Here is a 23,176-nt window from a genome sequence, read left to right on the forward strand (position 1 = left end):
TGATGAGTATGTTGAGGTTGTATAATGAGGTATTGAACGGATGTGTCACAAAGAGCCTTGCACTGGCAGATAAACCATTCCTTGTGAGTGAGTGACCCGTTACAGGCCACATGTGCAAAAACAGGTCAGGTAAAAGCGTGATATGACAAGCATCTCATCTGAGCTTTCACATTATTCATTATTGCAACATGCCTATATTACTCTGTAAATATGTTGAAAAACATGGAAATATATATATATATATATAGATATATAAAATTGTGATAAAACTCTTTGAAGGCCTTGATTACAGAGACCTCCTCCCCGATTATTTAATTCCCCGATTATAGGACTTCTTCCCTTTGAAAAACTCCTTAAAAATTCATTCGCTCAATCTTAGTCCTGTGTAGAACTTCCACAAAAATGGACGAGTAGAAAATGCACAAGGCAGGTTATTTCTTGTCGTTCTTTAAAAACAGCTGGGCTTAATCGTGAAAGGAGTAACCCTTTAAGCTTCCCTATTAGATAGAGAGGACAAAGCAAGTAAATTGAAAAAAAAAAAAATCTCAATATCCACGCAGGAGTTTGGATGCGGGGGGTTCTTCCGGACTGCACTTGCCACTCTCTTCACTTGGGGATTTTTTCGACAAGTCATCAGGGTACGCTGCTCCACAGGCTGCTTCGCCCTCTGAGATATCCTCTTGCTCTCCTCTCTGGCCATCCGGTGCCTCTTCCAGCAGGTCGGTGTGATTGTTAATTTCTGTGCCAGAGGTCATGTGCTTCTTGCGCAAGTGCTGGTTGAGTGTGCCTTGGAAGGGAAAACATTTGCCACAGATCTGGCAATGGAAGGGTTTGTTGTCTGTGTGGCCACGGATGTGGTACTCCAGCTGATCTTTGCGAGTGTATTTCTTGCCGCAGAACTTACAGACGAAGGGTGTGATGCCCATGTGTAGACGCATGTGACGGTCCAGACTGCCCTTTTGATTGAAGGACTTGCCACAGTAGATGCAGATGAGCCTCTCGTTGTAGGGGTACCACTGTCCTCGTAAACTACGCTCCCTTACATCATTCTCAAAGGTAGCTGTTGTCGCCGGTGGCTCTCCTTCGTCAGCACCTGGCTTAGGTTGAGTTAGCATATCAACTGGAAGAGGCACGGGACGTTTGGGTCGGGCACGACCACCTCGAACACTGCTGAGCAAGGAACGAGACGGGCTAGAGGAGCTCAGGCTGACAAAACATGAGGAAGGTAGTGCAGAGTAAGTGTATCCGACTGAGGAAAGCACGGGCATGTAGGATCCCACACTGACGGCCAACACCTGTTCACCATCCACTAGCTCTGTGTGATATCCGTCGTCCCCTGCCGATGAGCTATCGGAGTAGCTTGGCCGGTCAGTTTTCTCCAGCTTAATATGGACATCGGTCACCTGCCCATCCTTCCCGATGAGTTCCACCTGTTCAGACTCGACCTCCATGGATGCCTCTTGCTCTGATATGCTGTCGCTGCTCCCTCTGTCTGACTGACCCTCCTCTGCTATTCCTTTACCTGAGCTTTGCCCTTCCATGCAATGATTCTGACGAGAAAAGTGGGATGGTGAAATCTCGGTGGGGTTCACAAAGATTCCTCTGTCTTTCACACCATTGCGTCCAGCCCTTGAGGTGGTGCATTCGTTGTCTGGATCGATCTCACCAGAGGCAGGTATGCTGATCTTGGAGTGAATACCCTCAAGAATCTGCGTGCATTTGTCAATCACAGCCTGCATTTGGAGGAAGCTGGCAGCAGTGAGGAAGCTGATGACATCACGTAAACGCAACGCCATTCGGCCAGTGTAACAGAAGGCTAGCAGCTGCTCAAACACCTCAGGGCTTTTGATTACAGAGATGGAGAGCCCACTCATCGTGCCAAGTGATGAATGATCACGGAAGTATGGTGAACTTGCGGCCAAGACAGCCTTGTGGGCTCTGAACGGCTGACCCTGAATGTGCACAATGATGTCGCATAGCTTGCCCTGGAGACGGAGCTCATTGAGTTGGTTCAGGACGGTGTTGCTGAACTCGGGTACATCAAACTCTATGAGGCTACCACAGTCCTCCATGGCTCAGTGATGTCTCTCCTGGTTTGTAGAGAACCTGAATAAAAGAAAACAATGTGTGAGAAAACACTTATATAGATAGAAATACAAGCAAAATTAAAGATAGGTCCTGTGCAATCACAGAAAGACCATTTGTGCATTAACCAATTAAAATGCAACCAAGATAAAGGAACCTCTCTGATATGTAGGTTTCGCATTGGATTCCTGCAGTTCGTAAAACACACAAACTTATTTCACGCGGCCGCCGTTTTAAAGAAATGATAGAGACCGAGGTGGGAAGAAACCCTGAAATAACGGATCAGCACTGTAAACATTGCAACAACATGCAGTGGACTACAAATCTCCAGCTGTTGCCATGATTTCAAAGTGCAGATATGGTGTAAACATCACTGTTATATCATTCAGTTAAATTTAAACAATTAAAAGCATACCAGGCATCAAACAAAATTACAATCTCTTTAAGAGTAATACACTTAAGAGTTCTCCTAGGCTTCACTTCATGGCACCAGGAAAAACACAGTGGGGACGCTTCCCTGCTTCAGCCTATGTAACCCAGTGAGCAATAAAACAATGCAGTCCTCTGTAGTACACCCTAGTGTTGTCTGTAATAGTGTTGTCTCCTGTAACATTTAAGTGTGGCTAAGAGTGTTCTTAAACATTGTTGATTTACCACAGCATTCCCCAGTGCTTATCAGAAATGACTGTGATTGGCCATGATGTTCATTAGTTCACCACTATTCACCGATTGCAAACACATACACAACCACAGGAGCGTTTTAAAGCTGCGAAGATCAGTCAAGTCATCAGCGGATTGCTCGTCTGTGTTTGAACTAGGTAACCTTCATGGTCAATCACGGTGATTTCTGTTGAGCACTGGTAAACACAATGTCAAAGAGCTGTTTAAGAACACACTCAACAATGGTAAAATGTTAGTGGAAGATTTACGCTTTTTTTTATTTTTTTTATTACAGAGCCTGAAATTTATTATTGTGACAAGTCTAATATAGTAAAAGAATCAGTTCATTAATTTGAGTTTGATAAATGACATCTAAAACGTGTTTGGAAAAAAAAAAACATTAGCTAACTATTGCCATTTTCCTTTACTTAGCTGAAAATGAGATCTGAATGATATCCCTTTTTAATTTTACTATCCATTCAAAACGGACCTTCGGGTCACTCGGAAGGCAGTGAAATCATGTTTGTATAGGTTTATGAAGATGGCAAAGCTAGTTCAGTAGGTGTTCTTGTCAACTAAATTAGCTTTTTGAAGATAAGTTGTTAGATCTTTTCAAGTGAATGAGTGTTTGTAAAAGCAAAGGCTAAGTTAGGCCATCCACCACTCTCCACATTTTGTATGCTTCTCTAAATCAGTAAAGACATTAGTTCTAATTCAACAAAGCGCCCTTTGAAGTGGACTGAATACGTCAATTCAAATTGTATTTATTTATAGAGGTATATTATTGCACACTTCTCTTGTGAGTTTCATATGAGTATGAAAATGCCGCAATCTGTAGCTCAGAGCAAATTACTGAATAAATGTTCTGATCTAAAGTAGAGATTTTGCATGCTCAGGGTCAGGAAGCAACAAACAGGACTGTGTCAATCGAAGGACAGTTCAAGCATGAAGCTTTCATCTAACGATCAGGCTCGCTCAATTGGGTGTGTTAAATAAGTAAAATAGGCAATGGGTAAAATATTCAAAGCACTGTGGCGTGAGGACTGGAATTGAGAATCTATAACTGTTAGATTGATCTGTGCCTACTTCTGCCTGTTATAAAGTCATTCCATTGTGTAGCTAGTGGCAGGAGCAGATTTAGTGATTTTGGGGCACTAAACAGTTCCAACCATGGGGCCCAAAAGTTCTTTCTTTCGTACTTCATTTGTCTTTGTTATTATTTTGCTGTTTTGTTATTGGTTTATTTGTTTCTTATATCATTTTATCTCCTTTTCTACATTTTATCTTAAAGCAAAATAATATGTAAAACACTGTGTAAAACATTTGAAACGATTTGTTTTCTTAAAATGAATTCACAACTAAAAATAATAAATGAACCAAATCTTTACTAATTTGACTGCTGGACTGGTCCATGATTGAAGGCGAGGGACACATTTGCGCAGATGTAACGATTGTATTCAAATTAAAATGTTTGGACCCTCACTGTACATAATATAATAGAAAACAAAGTTATGTATAATTCATAGGTATCATTTATACTTCTAGGTATTTATTTGGAGGCCATTAGATTTCATGGGGCCCCAAGCTGTTGCTTATCTTGCTTATTGGTTAAATCCACCCCTAGCTAGTGGCATAAATTACCTACTGAACAGGATGTGGATATACATTTTGCAATTGGTATAATGAGCATGCTTAATTTCTTTGCAGTTTTTATTAAGTTATTTAAATTAGTTTTTTTATAAGGTTTGTTTAGGTTTTCTGTGTTTTTGTTTTTTTCATTTAACTTTAATGTTTTAGTTTTATATATTGTCAAGGACTTGTTAACATCTGTACTTTTTCATGGTACAATGCTGAATGTCAACATGCTTTTATATCATTTGAATAATCAACAAATTAGTCAATAGATTAATCAATATAAATATAGTTGTTAGTGGCAACCCTAGTCCTTAATGTATTTTCATGAAGGATAAATGAGCCCTATACCACAGCAAAATGTGTAAAGTGATATCTTGAACTGGAAAAAAACTCTGAAATATTGAAAAGATTTGACAAAAAACATGATCTAAACTTGGTTGAAAATCTCTGGAAACTAAACGGTGGCAACGAAGCTAAGAAAGGTTTTTACAACAGTCAGTGAACAGAAGAAGAGAATGGAAGAGAGAATACAGATCACCGCAGAGCAGAATGAGAGACTAGTGATGTTCTGCAGCTGCACTCTGCAACTGTCTATACATTTTCTCCTATTTATGACTCCTGTAGCCTTCAGAAATGTTACTTTTAATCTTTTTTAGCACAATTATTTCATGTTGTTGCTATATGATACAACTTAAAAATGTGAAATGTTCAAATGTGAACAATGAACATGATCTAATTTATGAGAAAAGTCAAGGATTATAAATTGTTCCGTTATTTTGATCTCAACTGCATATGAAGGCAAAATTATTTGTCCTCCCATGAAATGAATTACTTTTTCCCAAGTGCTCTTTAATAGAGCAAAATAATTTTCACAGTATTTCCAAAAATTCATATAAAATTAAAAAACCCTATTGTTTCTTTCAGTTTGGCTAAATACAGTTTAAAGAAAATTAAATAAAATTTCATTATACTTAAATATTATTAGTCCCTTTAAGAGACTTTTTTTGGGGGGGGGAACAAACCTCTATTGTCCAATGATCTAATTAACCTAACTAGATTAGTTAACCTAATTAACGTAGTTAAGTCTCTAAATTGCACTTTAAGCCGAGTACCAGTATTTACAAAATAACTAGTAAAATATTGTGTAGTCATTAGGCTTGGGCGGTATTACGGTATTATGGTATACCGCGGGATCTAAAAATAGCAACGGTGTCAGTTTCAATACCGTTATACCGTCATAAAATATTAAAAATCCTTTATTTAATGCCTACAAAAAAGTATGTGTGGTTGTCATCACGGGACAGTGTGGAGGAGAGAGGGAAAGGAAGGGGGAGAGGGAGGGAGGGAGAGAAGGGGGAGAGGGAGGGGGAGAGGTGACGTGACGAGTCGCGCTTCAAAGTGTCCTGCAGTTTGGGAGTTTCGACTGAACAGAAGGGAGACGTGGTTAATATGAACGAGAGGTCTGCATTAGAGCTAAAGATCTTTGACTGAACCCGGCGCGACCCGAAAAAATCCAAATCCCTGCATTAAAATCCATCCCTGCAAAGGTGAAACAAATGATGACGAAGTAGTAAAAAAAGAGAATTTTGACGGCGGTCAAGCCAGTCACTAGCTCATAAGGAGCGGTTATTCCAGCCGCAGGTATTTCGCGGTCGCTCATACACTGCGTATTACGGTAGAGCCCTAAACCGCAAGCTGACAGGTAAAAAGAAGAGGCCATTCGCTAAAGTGAAACTGCTGTCATGAAAAATTCAATGCATGTTCCTGACTGGTAGAAGATGAACAAACAATCCTACCAAAAACTTGCAAAATCAGCCGGATCAGAACTCTGCATCTCGACCTGTAGCCGCAGGAAAGGGTGTTCAGCTGCTGGACGCACCATGAGTGAGAGACTGCGCTAAAGCCAGTGGATTTAATAATGTTCCTCCACAAACACACGTAGCCTAATCTTGGTGAGTAAAGGGTTTTTCAATTATAAATAAATATTAATTAAACCATATAATCATAATGTAGACAGAGTATACAGACTAATGGTGGCATTATTATTTTAATATTCAGCTTCACCGCCGCCCTAATGCCAGATTGTGAAGAGAAGTGGAGAAACAACTTGCACAGCCTTTATCTTAATTTCGTTATTGCCAAAATACCCGTCATCATTTAGAGTTTATTTTAATTTGATATGTTAAGCAAGATTTCTTTTCATTGGTGTGTAGGCTAATTTAAAGGCTAAGTGCATGTACCTAGACCTATAGAGTGCTGAGATGTTACGATGTTACAGCTGTAGGACTTATTTTATTTCTGTTCCAACTTTCAAGTGGCATCTATGCTTGTTACGAATAAATGATGTTAAAACATATAAATGACTCATTCTTGAAAAAAAAATGCATTAGAGCTGTGTGCATGAGCACATTTTAATGTAGGCTGTGAAGGGATTTGGGCTGTATAAAGCTGTCAATCAAAATGTACCTGTCGGACTCGGGACCTATCGGGTATAACTGCTGTTCCGCGGGAGCCGGCCAGATTTCTTACGGTGTGGGAGTAAATTTCTGAATAAATCGCGGGAGAGATGTGTGTGTGTGTGTGTGTGTGTGTGTGTGTGTAAAAGGGAGAGAGAGAGAGGTGCTGTGCGTCGCTTTGCTCTTTCTCTCTCTCTCTCTCTCTCTCTCTCTCTCTCTCTCGCTCTCTCTCTCTCTCTCTCGCTCTCTCTGACCGCGAGCCTAAGGTCGCATAGAATGTATTCAGTTTCTGAATGGTTTAGGCTTAAGCCAACAGTTTGGTGACGCTGTCTGAGCCTTACGTCATAATTTTTTTTATTACGCCGGTAATACCGGATACCGGGGTAAAATATGGAGGCGGTTTGACGGTATCAAATTTTGGATACCGCCCAAGCCTAGTAGTCATCAAGGCAAAGACAAAAGAAAATAATTCAGTCTGAAATGTGTTGAAAACTAAATGTCTCTCTGTTATACTGCACTTTTTAATTTTTTAAAAACATAGGAGCAATAACCATTTTGCCTTCAAATGTGGCTGAATGACCAAATGCATTTCTTCTTTTAGTGACATGACTAAATGCTGGCATGGATTTCTGGATGGAATAAATGCTTTGAATAGCCAGATCATTCTGTAATAAGACACTGCATCTGATTAATTTCACAGAGATTCATAAAGCAGAAAGGGGAACATATGGACAGTTGCACTGTGGCTCTAGAGAAGCATGTAGGATACAGCACATAATAATACACAGAGTGAGAAAGGGTAAATCGTTTGTGTGTTGCATTCACTGAATTGAATGCACTATAAAGTCTCAACACCTAGCTTCTCTTTAAATGGTGCAGACATACAGACATACAACATATATTAACTGTATACTACAGTTAGGAAAAGTCAAGGTTTTAAAACTGCAAAAATTTTCTGTAATACCGTTGCTAAGGTATGTGTAAGATATTTTATTTACATTTTTTGTTTGTTTGTTTTTAGGACAACCGTATCTCCAGAAAAGATATCCAAAGATGCCGTTTTAAATTGTAGAATGTAAAGAAATCTGTGTTTTTGAAACTAATGAAGACAGCAGAAGTCTATGATTCATTTTCATTATTTAGCCTGACATGTTTACTGCTACAAAATACTTTAAATCTTTCAAAAAATAAAATATATTGTTTTCAAAGGGCGAAAAATTCGTTTTTTCCTCAGACATTTTAAAAGAGCCAATTTTAGGGCAGTAATCACAATACCATGATGCTGTGAAACAGTGATTTTTTTATCCAAGGTTATACCATCATCTTATACCCCCCATGCCTACATACAGCTATGAAAAACAGGGCTGGGTAGTATATCGGGTTCTGGGGATATATCGATACGATTCCCCAAGGCGACGCAGTACTATCCAATATCGTTCATATATGGTTTGAGGCCACACGTGCGCAATCTGCTCGAAACAGACCACTCCAAGGTAGCACGCGAGCTCCACTAGCACAAATGTGCACATACGCAAATAAATGATTCGATCCAAGAGTCAAACAAAAGATTTGTTCAAAATGAATGAGTCTGACTCCCCCTCGCATGCACACGTCACACCAAGCCTGTAGCTGTCACAGCGGTCTATCAGAAACCTTTTATAGATCATTTCTTCCGCAACTGACAGCAAGAACAAACATAGAAGCCTTGACAAATTTCCAAGCAGCACCTGAATGTGTTCAAAATAATTCAAAACGCCAAAATCTGAGGAATTTATACTGCATTTCGAAATTGAAACCACCTCATATTTACTGATTATGAGTTCAGTGTTTATTACACGACGGTCTCTTTTTTACATTTACGTTAGAACACATTAAGCTCTGCGTTATGCTCTAGTATAATGACTGTTTACGTATGCTTAACCAGCATTTCATCACAGCACTCTGAAACAACTTTCTCTTTATTTAATATTTAGTAAAACAAGTTTAGTAAAAGAAAAAGTGTAGGATTTTTTTCATGGAGTGAAAGACTTATATTTAGATATCTTCGACATGTGCACGGTTTATTAATAGTGCACAATATATGCGTAACTAAAAAACATATACAGCCGATTTAATTGTTGTTTATAAAATCACAAAACTGTGGTATACATTATTATTTTTAAAAACACTAATTGTGACAAAATATGGTGTGTTTCATAGTTACGTACAATGTGATTCTTTTCTATCCTAATAGTTTTTGTTGTGTTACTATTTAAGTGTGTTCCTTTTTGCTCTGACAATGTAGCTATGTTTTCAATGGTTCTGTTTACTTTGTTATTTGCACAATAGCACAGTGTAGTGCTGTGTATAGTTTAAAGCAGGAGAAAAACCTTTACTGTGATTCATTTATCAAAGATTTTGTGCAGCTGTTTATTTGTAAACAGGGAGGAAAACCCTTGTCTTTGAATTATATTTTGTTCAAAAAATGTTTAATAAAGGCTTTATCTCTAAAGTAACCATTTATGGGTAATAAAATAACAATTTATTACCTATAAATACTGCACGATATGATATTTTGTCCATATTGCCCAGCCCTAACAAACACACCTGAAAAAAAATCCTAGCACATATACTGCCACTTAGGAAAAGGTGTCAACTTTTTCAACTGAGACCTTAACGGTCTAAAAGTCTAAAAAAATAAATAAAATGAAACATTTTGGAGCAAAAAGCCACCAGGGAACCAATAAAAATTTCATTCAAAAAATAAAAAAAATTGTTAAATCTAACTGATGCATGGCCAAAAACAATATGGTAAGAATAAGAAAAGACAAAAAATACATACGTGCATAAAAAAAACCTATTGCAGCCAATTGGCTTGCAAGTAATATGTAGAAAAGCACAGCACATTATAAAATCTGCATTTAAAAAGCAATGAGTAAAAGCAGAATTGGCAAGATTTCTGTAAATGAAAGCCTAAGGTTGTTATCTTCCTCTTTACACTCGTCTCCCCTGCATCCATCCACCCGAGAGTCTTCCTTTCTCATTCTCTAGTGATTCAATGCAAGTCCCAGTCAGCAATTTGGGAATGTAAACACTTTCACAATTGACAAGGCTTGCTGAGACACCTGTCTCACCATCCATAGGTTGTCATTCTACAACGATCAAGAGGCAAAGAGGAGGGGATTCACTTTTTAAATGAAGTCTTTTAGGACCTGGATATACTGAATTTTCTGTCACTCACAGCCGTGTCCTCACATCTTTCAAAGTACAACCGTGCATAAGCAGATTAGATAATAAAAGTAACCTAAGGACAGACAACCAGCAGAGGATAATAAATATGTTACCCTGTAAAAGATGGACTCGTGGCTCTATTTATTTACATAGAGAGCATGTGATTGTGGAACTCAACAGCGAAAAAGCATGTGGAAAAAAAGTGCACATACATTCAATGCGATTTGATTATCTTGCATAGTGATAGCAGCTCCCTGACATGTACGCATTATAGGACTACACATAATTATATTATATAAACTGACGTGCGAATACAGAGTAATCTGTACAAGGATCAATCATATCCCTGAATGATACAGTTGCACTGCTCCTTCTCTAACAAGCACAACTTAAAACCAAATGATCATCAATGATCCAGTGGTCTTGTTTTCTGAAGATGATCTTCCGATCATGATTATCTATCTGGTTCACTGAACTGTGTATACTTTTAATAGAACTGCACTACTCTGAAGGTATGAATTACAGTGAACATGAAATATAAGGTCAATGAACTGTGTGAAAAAGAGCAATTTGTTCAAAAAATAGACCACACTATGATTTTTGAGTCATGGATCAATCCATTTTTTGAATCAGCAAAAAAGAGAGCATACAAATGTCATTTGCTTTCCATTTATGCAGAAATATTACTGCAAAAACCTTTCGAACTTAGAATCTGTCATTTTAATAAAAATAAAAATCAAGAAAGAACCAGCTGAAAAAAAGAAAAATATTAAAAACCAAAAATGATCTTTACTTCTGTTGCTGATAATGCTAAATACAAAAATGTAACATCTTGTACAACATTTCATATTTATTTTCAATGAATGATTCAAAAATTCAAACATAAAACTTCATGTCTGATTATAAGTATATCGTTTTTGGAAAACTATTCAGTGACATAATTTTAATGGTTGTTTGTCTCCACACATTGGTTACGCAATGTAACTGCTAAAAATTTCTATTAAGTTCCAGTTCCATTAAGCAGTGATTTTCATCTTTACTACAAACATTAGCGTTTATGTCTGAACTATAAACTGTTCTCCTAGTACTTGTGTTATTTAATTGTTTGTAAAATGTTGTTTGTAAAAAGTGTAAAACTGAACCTCTCTTGAATAAAAACAGATTTGACTGCAATGCTTCAAAGGATTATTATAAATATGCAAATCACTATTATTTATCACGTTGCACAAGTTTGAATTGAGATCACAATCTTTTAATGTTTAATTGTGCAGCTTTACACTGAATACATTAATGCAGGAAAAACAAACAGTGACAGAAAACAACTTAAATTAGTAACCTAAGAAAGCATTTTGGTAGGTCCCACCAAATATTTTTCTATCATCATTATATTGTACAGGAAAGCCCAAATGCATTTAAACGTGATTTGAATAAGGTTTTGAATACGTGAATATTTGTGATTTAAATAATGCAGGAGGAGTTCTCTCTACATTTGTTATAAATGTTGGATTAACCTACAAGTTCAAAAAGTTATCAATTCACAGGCCACATGCGTTCCTAACTGTCGGTTGTGATCCTTTAGATGACGGATCTACTGTTACACCCCTATCACTAGCAATATTTCAATCCAAAAATTTTAATTACTTTATGCGTAAAACTGGAATAACGTATAAAATAAGTGCGAATAAAGCAGCGTTTCCATCCAACTAGTCAAAGCGAACAAAATAGTTACTTCCTGATGAACTTGAGCCAAATATCAACAGTAAAGATGGAATTTGCAGTGGAAGGAGAAGCTGCATGAATCTTTTCCTTATTTAATAAATGACTTGTGCCTCAAAAGACAAATGCAGACATGCAATGAATGCATAGTGGCATTTGAAGGGCTTGAGATGTGGAGCACTTGACAGCCCTTGACAGTTCTGGAGGTAATTAATAATATAATAACACTAATACTGAAACGATTAAGGCATTTAAGAATGACCAAAACATCATTTCAGATGTTTTACAATGTTCTTAGCTTGCTTATTTGTTCATTCACATTTATTTTTTTATCATCACATGATTTCTTAAAACAAAATCACATCATCTTTTTAATGCACATATAGGAATTTGTTTGGTAAAAGTGTTTCCATGATAGTTTTTCCGCATCTTTTCTTATCAAATAAAAAGTTTATCCTACTCGGTTATGCACGAAAGTTTTTTTTATGCGCATTTTCAACATTTTTGCACAGTTTTTTTGCACAATTTCCATCAACTAACTTTATGCGCATATTAAAAATGCACATAAAATAGGTGAATGAAAACGTAGATAATGTTTTCAGGTTTCTTGTACGATTGGCAAAGTAATTCTTTTTTTGTTCATCAAATCTTGTCACTGGGCAATCAATAATGTCAAGCACTGGTAATATATTGTCCACCACTAACAAAGTAAAAAAGCCCAAATTCAGTGACAGTAGCTTAAAACTATAGATCCCATAAGATGTGTATCATTCATGATCTGAATATCTGAGCAAAACTACTGCACTTCCTAAGAACAGATAAGTCATAAAGTTGTCAGGAAAGCAACTCATTAGTCAGTTTCTTTGAAAGCATGTAGTCTCACGTAAGAGAAGGAGATTTTGAATGAAAGAAATGTGGAAAATCATGTTAAGCATAAACATTCAAATTATGGTACTCCCTCCCTGTACATTCACAAGTACATGAAGAGTGAATTCATGTCAAAACAGCGCAGCGAAACAAGCTGAACTCAGGTTTGACAGGTTGCCAGAGAATGTATATTCAGTTGATCTGGTGGACTCAAGGGGGCAAGTATCCTGGCAGCACTCCAGCGAGATGCAATCACAGGTTTCACACTTATACTCATGTCTCAAGGGGAGAGTTAAGGGGGATTTTAACAGCTCTCGAGTGTTAAATGCAAAACCATGAAACTACTTCCTCATAATATGGGTTGCATAAGTAAAATACCAAAGGCTGTATACATATGCCAGATATTTTTTAAAAGATTGATCAAAGGTTGGCAGTTCGTCAATTAGATAAAATGGCAAAGTCAACAATTCTTCATGTCAAGTCATAAGTTACCTATTGTGTTTCTTGACTAGAGGACCTGCAAAGTTCTTGGTTTTAAACAACTATTTTACATATGTTTGTATTACAAACAAAATTAAATCAGATACTAAACTAGGCAAACATCTTCACAACCTAATTAATCTTATTTGGATCAATCTGCAGCCTTCGTAAACAGACAAACAATAAAATTGTATGCTAAACATGTTTTAACTTCCAAACTATAGCAAACCAATCCAGTTAACCATTGAGCAATAAACTATAGGAAAGATACGTTAACAGTCGCACATACTTTTTTTTTCCTAGAACCCCTAACAGTGAAAATAAAAACTCTCAGCTAACTGGGAAAACTTCTTTTACCGGTTCACTGAGCAAACGGTTAAGAGTGAAAACTGCCATATCAGCATTGGCAAATGAAGACTGCAGAAGGCCTGCTTTAAGATAAGCAGCTTTTAGCCTATTCTGCAAAATAAAACCTAGTCCAGTACTGCCAAAAATGCTTAACATGCACAGTCTGGCAGGAGGAACCCAAAAGATCGTGAAAGGGCGGAAAAGTGGCCAGGAGTGCTCACAAACTTTGAGGAGAACTGTTTTCAAGAACTACAGAATGCTGAGCAATGTGGCTTATCTCAGCAACACATGAACAACAGAGCATAACAATAAGGACTGCTGATGACCAGTTGATTATCCTCTGAAACACAATCGGTTACATCTAGGGCTTGGCTGTTTTTTCCACTTTCATTGATTAATTTAAATGTAATGTTCTGCCATACGTTTATATAAGCACATACATTATGAATCACAAATTGAAATAAAAAAAGAATACTGGTATATTACAAATATACATGCGGACTATGTGGCAAAAATGCTCTTTAAAGGAATATGCCTATTGAGAACGAACTGACAAACGAACAAATGAAAGGAATGAACAAAGGAACGTGCGAAGGAACTAAAAAATGAACTAACCGTATATTACAATTATACATGCTGTCAATGTGGCAAAAATGCTTTTTAAAGAAATATGCCTGTTGAGAACATTTGAACGAACGGCAATGTAGAATTAAAAAACCTGTAAAAAATATTTAATATTCCATGCTATTTCAAAGCATTTAGATACTGTGATATCTTATTGCATTTTACTGTGACACTTCGAATTAGGGTTGCACAACATACAGTTTGAGCATCTATATTGTAATGTGTGCATTCACAAGTCACATCGCAAGACATGCAATCTTGAGTGAGGATTATAGATGACCAAAAAGACAAGCATGTGATAACTCACTGGCATCTTGCAGAATCAAAACCAGTCCAAATCTGAAATCTTGTTCAAACACCAATTGCCTGGTCTCAGTCATTAAAGGCTGATTTATACTTCTGCGTCAAATGCCGGCGTATGCTACTACGCTGACGCATAACCCTTCACCGTGGCCATCGGCGTCGCTGACGTGCACCTCTCAAAAAATGTATCTACACGCCACAACAACGCGTAGCGCAAGCTCTGTGATTGGTTGGCTTGGTAGCGCCGACGAGTCTGGGCGGGACCGAGAGCCGCGCCAATGGCGCAAGCGATTGTTTACAAGTGTGGAGTCCCGTGAAGGAGCTCCGGATGGAAAGTTTTGTTCTGTGTTTACCACATGGTTAAAGTTGTTGCACGTCCGCCGGTTCCTGCCTCAAAATGAGCGAGTTTGAGTCACTTATACATCCACGAAGTGTTCAGAAATGCAAAACAGAAGCGAAGAAACTCAACACAGAGGAATATTTACACCTCACTGCCCACTAGCGTTTCGGAAGTGTTAATGCAGACCAACAGAGACAGCGTGCAGAAGTATAAATGCACAGCTGCGCGCGTTGCCTGCGCCGGTCACTTGACGCAGAAGTATAAACCAGGCTTTAGGGTGTACTCACACTGTGTGCAGTTGCCTTGAAATGGGCCGAAGCACACTTGCCCTAGTAGTACACACAGTATTCGTCTTGTAGCATTTGATGTAGGATAGTTACAAACTTCCAAGATATTTCACCATGTGAAATTGACGAGCAATCTGCAAACTGACTCTCAGCAGAGTCTGTGACCCCGGTAACCCAGACCAACCTCCACTTACGAGTAAGTGAATCCCAAGGACATCACTGAAGCCAAGTCACCTACCAATCAGGAGTGCTGTGTTTCCCTGAGGCCAGCCGGCGAGGGAAACTCAAGACTTTCAGCAAAAGCGCAAGTAACACAAACAAATGTTGTCTCTTGCTGATTTGGTGCAAATTAATCTTAAGGAGTTAAAGATATGCCAAATCTCTGCTTGGTTGGTTTCTCAGGTGTGACTCTAAAATCTAGTAATAAGTACTAGAATTAATTTGGGATGGTTGTCAACACATTTTGCATCCTCTGAACTGCCTCTGTGTTTATGTGTGCGTTTGTTTGTTGTTTGTTTATTACATAGTTAGTTTCATGTATCATAGTGTAGTTCAATACATCGATGTTTCATTTTTGTAAGAACTGTTTGTGTTTGTGCTAAGTCATTGGCTCGAGTTGTAGATTTTGTTACCTTGGTAAAATACAATGTCTTCTATTTGCTGGACAAATGGTTGATAAAGTGTCAAGCTTTTCATCTGATTCAGTCTGACTCAATTAAGTCAATTCAGTTGATTTGAATCTTGAAGATTCGATTCATTGAAATGAGCTAATAAATCCCTGATCGCTCTTTTAACTTAGGTTGATCCCCTATAGGTAATAGAGTGAAAGTGCATGTGTTTTAAGGGCCTGTGACTGTGCGGGCCTTTGAAGAGAGTTTAAAGCATTTTAGTAGTGCATGATGAAGTTTCATATAGATTAATTTTATTAAATTATTAATATGGTGAAAAGGGCTCAACAATAAGGACTGTCCAATGGGCCGGGGCCAGCGTGAGAGAGGCTCGGGACAGTAGACAGAATCGTTACTGGCCCCATCGGGGCAGTGCTGCCTTGTCACTAAATTTTAATAGAAGGCAACATGACCACAACATCAAATTATGAGGCTAAAGGAAAACGTCTGTTTCTAACTTTGTGAAAACATTAAAATGGGTATAGCACAGGGGTCGGCAACCCAAAATGTTGAAAGAGCCATATTGGACCAAAAATAACAAAAAACAAATATGTCTGGAGCCACAAAAAATGCAAAGCCTTATATAAGCCTTATAATGAAGGAAACACATGCTGTATCTATATTAGCTATATTAGCCTACTATCAAAATGACTAAATTGGCTACAAATACATAAAGAGCCTTCATGATTAAATAGCTACTGAAATCAGGCGGTTGGTGTTTATTTTGTTGTCATTAAAACACTTCAGCACAGCCTCTTGTCTTTTAGTGTTATTAATTTGATCATTTCTTCTTGCGGCCCATCAGAGTTCACATTCCTGCATAAAAGGGCGTTGAATATCGGTCACATCACAGGCAATTGAGTATGCTGGCACTGAATTAATGTCCTTGGTTTGCTGATCGGTGATGTTACCTACCATTTTAATAGCCCTTTCCTTCACTGTCTTAGTGGAGAAAGGTATATCTTTATTTTTTTGTATTATCTTGGTTTTGTTTTTAAAGTTTGCAAATAGGTGTTCTAATATGTCATACCATCTTTGAACGGTTTTCCATGCTTTATAATCTCCTGGTTTGTTTACAACAGCCACTTGCCTGGCATCCCACCCTGCTGATAGAAACGTGTTTCGCAGTCTACGACGCAAATCTTCGTTGACAGAAATGTTGAAATTAAATATTAATTCTACACACTTTGACAGCATTTGAAAACGTTAAAAATGTTTGTCCTCCTACAGAAATCATATTAAAACAAAAAAAATATATTAACCTCCCCCATCTTTTTGCATTTTCAAACATTTTTGAAAAAGCTCCAGGGAGCCACAAGAGCAGCGCTAAAGAGCCGCATGCGGCTCTAGAGCCGCGGGTTGCTGACCCCTGGTATAGCATGACGAAAAAAATTAAGGTGATGTTTTGCTTAGTATGCCGTCACTTTTAAGTCAGCCATGTTTTGTTTTGCAATAAAGTACCTGCACATTTTCCATACTGCTATATTTTACTACTAAATTGTACTACTTTTACTAAATTTTGCTATATTTTACTACTAAATTTAACTTCTACATTCACTGACATTATTTTCATTCATTCATTTTCTTTTCGGTTGTGTCCCTTTATCAATCTGGGGTCGCCACAGTGGAATGAACCACCAGACATTATTTTGTGACACATTATTTAATATATGTGGCTAATAAATAGCAATTAACTTTTTGATTTCTTTGGTGGGGCCAGTGAAAATTTTGGCAGGGCAAGTAAAAATCTGAACTACTGGTCCAATCGGGCCAGTAGTAAAAATCCTTAGCGTTGAATCCTGGTGAAGACAATCCATTGCTATTTTACATTTGAATATTCAATTTCTATGCCTAAATACTGTTGCTCTAAATATTGCAATGTAAACTTTTCCAATATCTTTCAGTCCTACTTTAAATTGTTTTACTTCTTGTTGACTTTCGACATTTTTTTTTCTATATTCACTTAGTGTCTTTTGCATGCTCAGGTTTGCAATTTTTAATGCATACTTGCAGCAAACACATCAGAGAGCAACAAGACCATGACGAATACGAGGTGTGAAGTGCCTACTTTTTCCAGGCTGACCTGCAGTGCAGCAAGATCAAAACATCTCAGCATTTCCGAATGATGCAAGTGCAATGCACATCATGTGACCATTCTGCTTCACCCTTTGCAAGCATGTATACACAAATTTCAGACATAAAGTAAGTCTAAAAAATTGCATCAGAAAAGCTATGGAACAGGAAAAAAGTTTAACAGTTTACATTTTCATAAAATGTGTTCTCTAAAATAGGTTCTTTGAACTATGCAGACAGAACTTTAGTTCTTTAAACCTTCTGTTGTCCAGGCAGAGCACCTGGATCTGTTAGTGAAATTCTCTGAGTTTTTATTTATTTATTCATCCACTCATTTATTTATTTATCACTCCCAATTCTGCAATGCACCCTGCAGAAAGACAGGTAAAGTTGGTTTTATATTCATACATTTTTGAACAGTGACAACCTGTGACAAGATCTCTACATAGTTTATTACACTACTTTGAATATAGTCTGAAATCGCATTTAAATAGGACTTCAAAACAACATTAGCTGTTTAGTTGACTGAACAATGTTGTACTTAAGTCACTGGCTGATAATATCATTTAACTGTTTCAAATTTGTAGAAAATACTTTTCTGAAAATACATTATTAAGGAGAAAGTCCAAATGCACGAATATAAAACCAACTTTCCCCCAATCCTGCAGAAGGGGACATGCACATGTTGTGGAATAAACCTTTTTACGGTTTCTTTTTTCTACAAGTATTACCACGGTTTCTTTAATGTTTACATGCTAATGTATAATAGTAAAGTATAATTCAGTTGTTTACTATTTATTAAACAATTCTACAAATAAATAATTACATTTAATTATCTTTTTTTTTTCAAATAGTTTAAAAGAAATATGGTACCAAACTTTACTGGTTTTTGCAATGACCATGGTTAAGTTCAATTGAGTAAATCAGCAGGACCCCTGAACAATTATTCTACTCTGGTGCAAACAGTATATGCTCTAATTGCATTTGTTTCTAATAAACAGCTGTCCAAGCTTTGCAATAACATTATTCTATGAGCATATCTATCATGATAATACAGATTCCCACAACATAGTGGTAACTAGCTCAAACGGCTACCATAAAATGGGTCAGAAGCTCTGAGTAACATTCTCGGTCCCAGGCATGAGGCTACACCAAAGGAATCTTCAGTTAAAACACTAACATATTGCTTCCAATCGTGGCAGGAGAAAGATCATAAAAAGGCCAATGTGCATTAAGAACATAGTCCAGGCCCGTTCTCTGCCTCCTCCCATCGCGGTTCTCGAGTCCAGCCATTTTGATGGCAAGAAAAGAAAAAAGCTACATCAAAGGGAAGCTGCTGCACAAATTCGAAAGGATAATTAAGAATCGCTATAAAGGAACTGGCAAGGGAAATCAGCCAAGGCTTTGCATATCTAACAGGCATAATCAGAGTGGATAAAAATACCACCAAGTCATTCTGTTTTGCTTCGGGTGCGCAGGTCAAAGGCATCTTTCTTCTTTTCCAAGTAAATCCCCATTGAAGCTGGCCAAGAGACGAGGAATACACAGCCAAAGTCCACTGAACCACAAGCTTTAGAAACAAACTGCTCTTCAGCGTTCTCAAAACATCCAAGCATTATACTCACAGCAGACGTCATTAGACTCAGAAGCGACTAACAAAAGCCGGAGCAGTAGAGGTGATGTCTTGTGCAAAGAGCAAGAAAGAATGTTTTCCTACCATGCTATAAATCTGTAATAACAGGACGACTTTCAAACTAAAACCCTTTAACAGCTAATACTGAAAAGAAGCAGCCACAGCCACAAAAAAATGAAAGGTTTATCGAGTGCAAAGCAATAATGCCTACTCATGCACATGACTTAATTGGTTTGGCTCCATCTGTTCAGACAAGCCTGGTTGGGAAAATATTCTAAGTGGTTAGGAGGGGCGTTTATGCCTCCAGAGACGCCATAATGCACCTATAGGAGTGGTAAGGGGAAACGCCACTTTTAAAATCCCAAATGAAGAAGCTCACAAAAACTTCCTCATTCAGGACATACATAAAAGTTTCATTTTCCTTTTAAACCCATTCCTCAAAAAAGGCATTTGCCAGGTGACATTGCATCCATTATCTAAGTTATTACCACAAAAAAAAAGAAAAAATAGAAATAAAAAGTCAAGGAATGCTTTGAGTTTCAGCTAGACACCTTTTTCGCTCCAGCATCATACAAATCTGCAATAGTCACATCGCAGGATCTGCAATATTGAGCTGGGTTTGCAATTTAACCAGAAAACATGGTTAGGGTTGTGCAATTGATCGAAATCAAATAGAAAAATCTCAATTTGAAGTGTTGCAATTAGATAATCCCAAGAGGCTGCAATATAATAATAAAAAAAAAAAAAAAAAATATATATATATATATATATATATATATATATATATATATATATATATCCAAACCACGATATACCTTAAAAATTGTTATAGTCCCATACCTTGTGTGCTGCTTCAGAAGCATTAATATCAAAGAAAAACAGCATTTGTATTATTTAAATATTTTGGTTTCAAAGTCACAAACAATGAACAAAAACAGGTCAATTTTAAGAGCTGTCGCAAATTTTTTGCCATCGTCTACAGATTATTGAGCTGAAGCTTGGCAGCAAAATTAAATCGTTAATCAAATTGCCATCGCAATATCAGTCAAAAAAAAAAAAATTTTTTTTTAAAATAAATCGCAATTAGATATTTTCCCCAAATTGCTCAGCCCTACTGCATGTGACTATGCAAGATTTTAAGCGAATTTAAATCATTTGGGCATGATAAAATGTGTAGCTTTAACAAAGAATAATAGGATTTAATTATTTCTACAATTAAATCTATAGTCAACATTAGAAGTGGATCTGTTTTTCAAATTTGTCCTGAGACAAGAATGGATGTTGTGGAAGTGTTATTTTACATTTGATCTTTTAATTTCTTTTTTTCTCCTATCTACAAAAATCAACTCATTCTAATATAAACCATCAGTTTAACAATTATATCTTCAACACTCTGTTACAATTTCATTGGGTGGATTATGGTTTTATGCCAACTCTTATCAGCCAATATGTGCAGCACAACTACAGTGCCCAGCATATTTGAGTACACCCCTCGCAAATCTGTCTTTTACATTTATATTTTTAAAAAGAAGCTTTACATTATTATATTTGTGCATATACATTAGATTAGTCAGCACTAAAGCCAAATCTGGACCTTATTTAACTAAATAACTTATGATAACAGTCCAAAAACTAGTACACCCAAACTTATGTTATAGAAAAATATTAAATAGAATTTAAAAAAAGAGAAACAATCAAAAGCAAAAAAAAAAAGTAAGTTGAGAGAAAAAGAGTTGAAATTTTGTAGGTTGTAATTTTTTTTGCAATATTTTGCATGAATTTAATTGTATTTTCTAAATATGTTTGGTGACTAAAATATTACTTTAATAAATACATCTGTTAAATAAATCTGTTTTGTTTAAATGCACCAAAATACATTGCCTATATTCAGAAATGGAGAAAAAATATTCATTTTCAAAATGGGGTGTACTTATTTATGCTGAGCCCTGTAGGGGAAACGAACACAAAAGACTTTAAATTCAAAAAGGCAAAAAGAAAAATGAATTATGGCACACAAAAAACAAGCAAAAGTGAAACTATACAGATGATTGACACATTCCTGTAGGCGAAAGACTTGCCATTTATTGTCCGTGAACGTCAAACAAAAAGAGAAAAAAAAGAAAAGTAAAAGAGAAGTGAGGGTTGCAATGTCACTGACACAGCTTTGATTATATACATTAAAAATTAGGGTTTGTATTGGGAACTTTCATTTACAAGTACCTTTAACATACATCAAGCCCTTCAATGGAACAAAAGGTCTTAAATGATTAAAATGTTCGTCAGAATAAAATAAATTTTTAAAAAAATATTTTAAAAGCTGTTCACTTCAAGGTTTTTGAGGAACCCAAATATGGTTCTTTTATGACATTACTGTGAAAAATACTAAATCTAATCTTTATTTTTCTGAAAACTGACAGAGTATGTAATGTTTTCCTTTCCATTTGGAAATAACTATATATTTAAGAAAAACATGAAACAACCTTGAAAAATAAAAACACCACCTAGACTAAGAAAGTACAATAAACAGAATGCATTGTGTCATTTGTTAAGTTACCAAGACAATTCAGTTTCACTTTAACTTCAAATGAATAATTACCACGTTGTCAAATAAGTAACAACTCAATTAACACTTTGGTTGTTTTAAAATCTAGTGAACAGAAACCATATGCATCATTCTTGACATAAACCAGTTTAAATTATTTTTGAAAGCTGTCTATGTAGGCAGCTTACTAGTTTCCAAGAAAGCCAAATGCGTTACACTTTCGATATGTATAGGTTTTTATGCAGTAAGTTAACCCAAGGCATTTTTGCATCACGTCTGCAGTAGTGATCAAAAGTTTTGCTTGTCTAAAAACAAACAGGAGGGTGGGAAAGTGGCCCACTTGCTTGTGACTGAGAGGAATCAGGAATGTGGAGGTTGGCAGCTAACACTGACTGCATCTGAAGCGAAAATAAACACACAGCCTACATTAAACTGCCGTAAGACCGCTGTGAAATGGTAAGGTCAGATCATGACAGTTTAGCTCAGGTAGTTGACGGTACTGTGCCCAGCGTCGCAGGCGAACTCCTCCTTAGTAGATTTGCTGCCAGGCTAGCTCGCACCAAAGCTGTCACGGAATGCTAACAAGTTAGCCGGTTAGCGACATGTATTTAAAAGCGCCCGGCATAACCGTGTCAAATAAAACTAAGCTGACGACTGAACCGACATAATGCGGACTTAAAATTAAAGTCGCGTCTCACCTTCTCCGATCAAATGTCGGCCATTCCTCTGCACAGCGACTCGCTTTGGCCTCCTCCTTCCCCAGCTGTGCTCTGCTCCTCCGCCGTTGCTATTTTTCCAGCTCTCTGCCCAACCGGAAGTGCACGCGCGCGGTCTCCAGGGGCCGCGCTCTGTCTCTCGGGTTTCTTGACGTGCTGTTGAGGAAGCCGTACCGTAGATGATATAGAGATCAGAGGTAAGACTCGCCCCCTTTCCCTTCGACTTTTCGGTACAAGGGTCATGGAGTGTGTATGTTTAAGGATGTTAGCTTTGTTGCAATAATTTCAATGAAGGGTGTCCGGTTTTCGTTTCCGCGAATACCCACTGTACCGGATTGGGAGGCAGTTATGAAGTCGTTAAAGGACAACGACAAACGTTTATAGAAGAAGATACAAGATAAGACAGCAGTAATAATAATAATAATAATAATAATAATAATAATAATAATAATAATATAATAATAATAATAATAATACTAATAATAATAATGAATTTTATAAATATAATAATTTCTAGATAGATAGATAGATAG

General features: G+C 37.0%; 1 protein-coding gene and 1 long non-coding RNA gene across 5 annotated transcripts in view; one reads left to right on the forward strand and one right to left on the reverse strand.

Annotated features, from left to right (window-relative positions):
• Positions 1-544: 544 nt before the first annotated feature.
• zbtb34 (zinc finger and BTB domain containing 34) lies at positions 545-22,720 on the reverse strand. Its single transcript, NM_001122711.1, has 2 exons — positions 22,626-22,720; positions 545-2,106 (listed from the first exon to the last, which is right to left on the reverse strand). Exon 2 carries the CDS (start codon positions 2,070-2,072, stop codon positions 546-548), a length of 1,527 nt encoding a protein of 508 aa, NP_001116183.1. The 5' UTR covers positions 2,073-2,106; positions 22,626-22,720; the 3' UTR covers position 545.
• Positions 22,261-23,176, forward strand: part of LOC141375661 (uncharacterized) — a 105,052-nt gene continuing 104,136 nt past the window's right edge. For 3 of the 4 annotated variants that reach the window (XR_012384456.1, XR_012384455.1, XR_012384454.1), the window contains exon 1: positions 22,274-22,840. This is a non-coding gene — a long non-coding RNA (uncharacterized lncRNA). Of the gene's footprint in view, positions 22,841-23,176 lie in introns of all 4 variants that reach the window. The other variant, XR_012384453.1, reaches the window with a different exon arrangement.

This window comes from Danio rerio, chromosome 8 (assembly GCF_049306965.1).
Source record: "Danio rerio strain Tuebingen ecotype United States chromosome 8, GRCz12tu, whole genome shotgun sequence".
In the NCBI taxonomy this organism is placed as follows: Eukaryota; Metazoa; Chordata; class Actinopteri; order Cypriniformes; family Danionidae; genus Danio; species Danio rerio.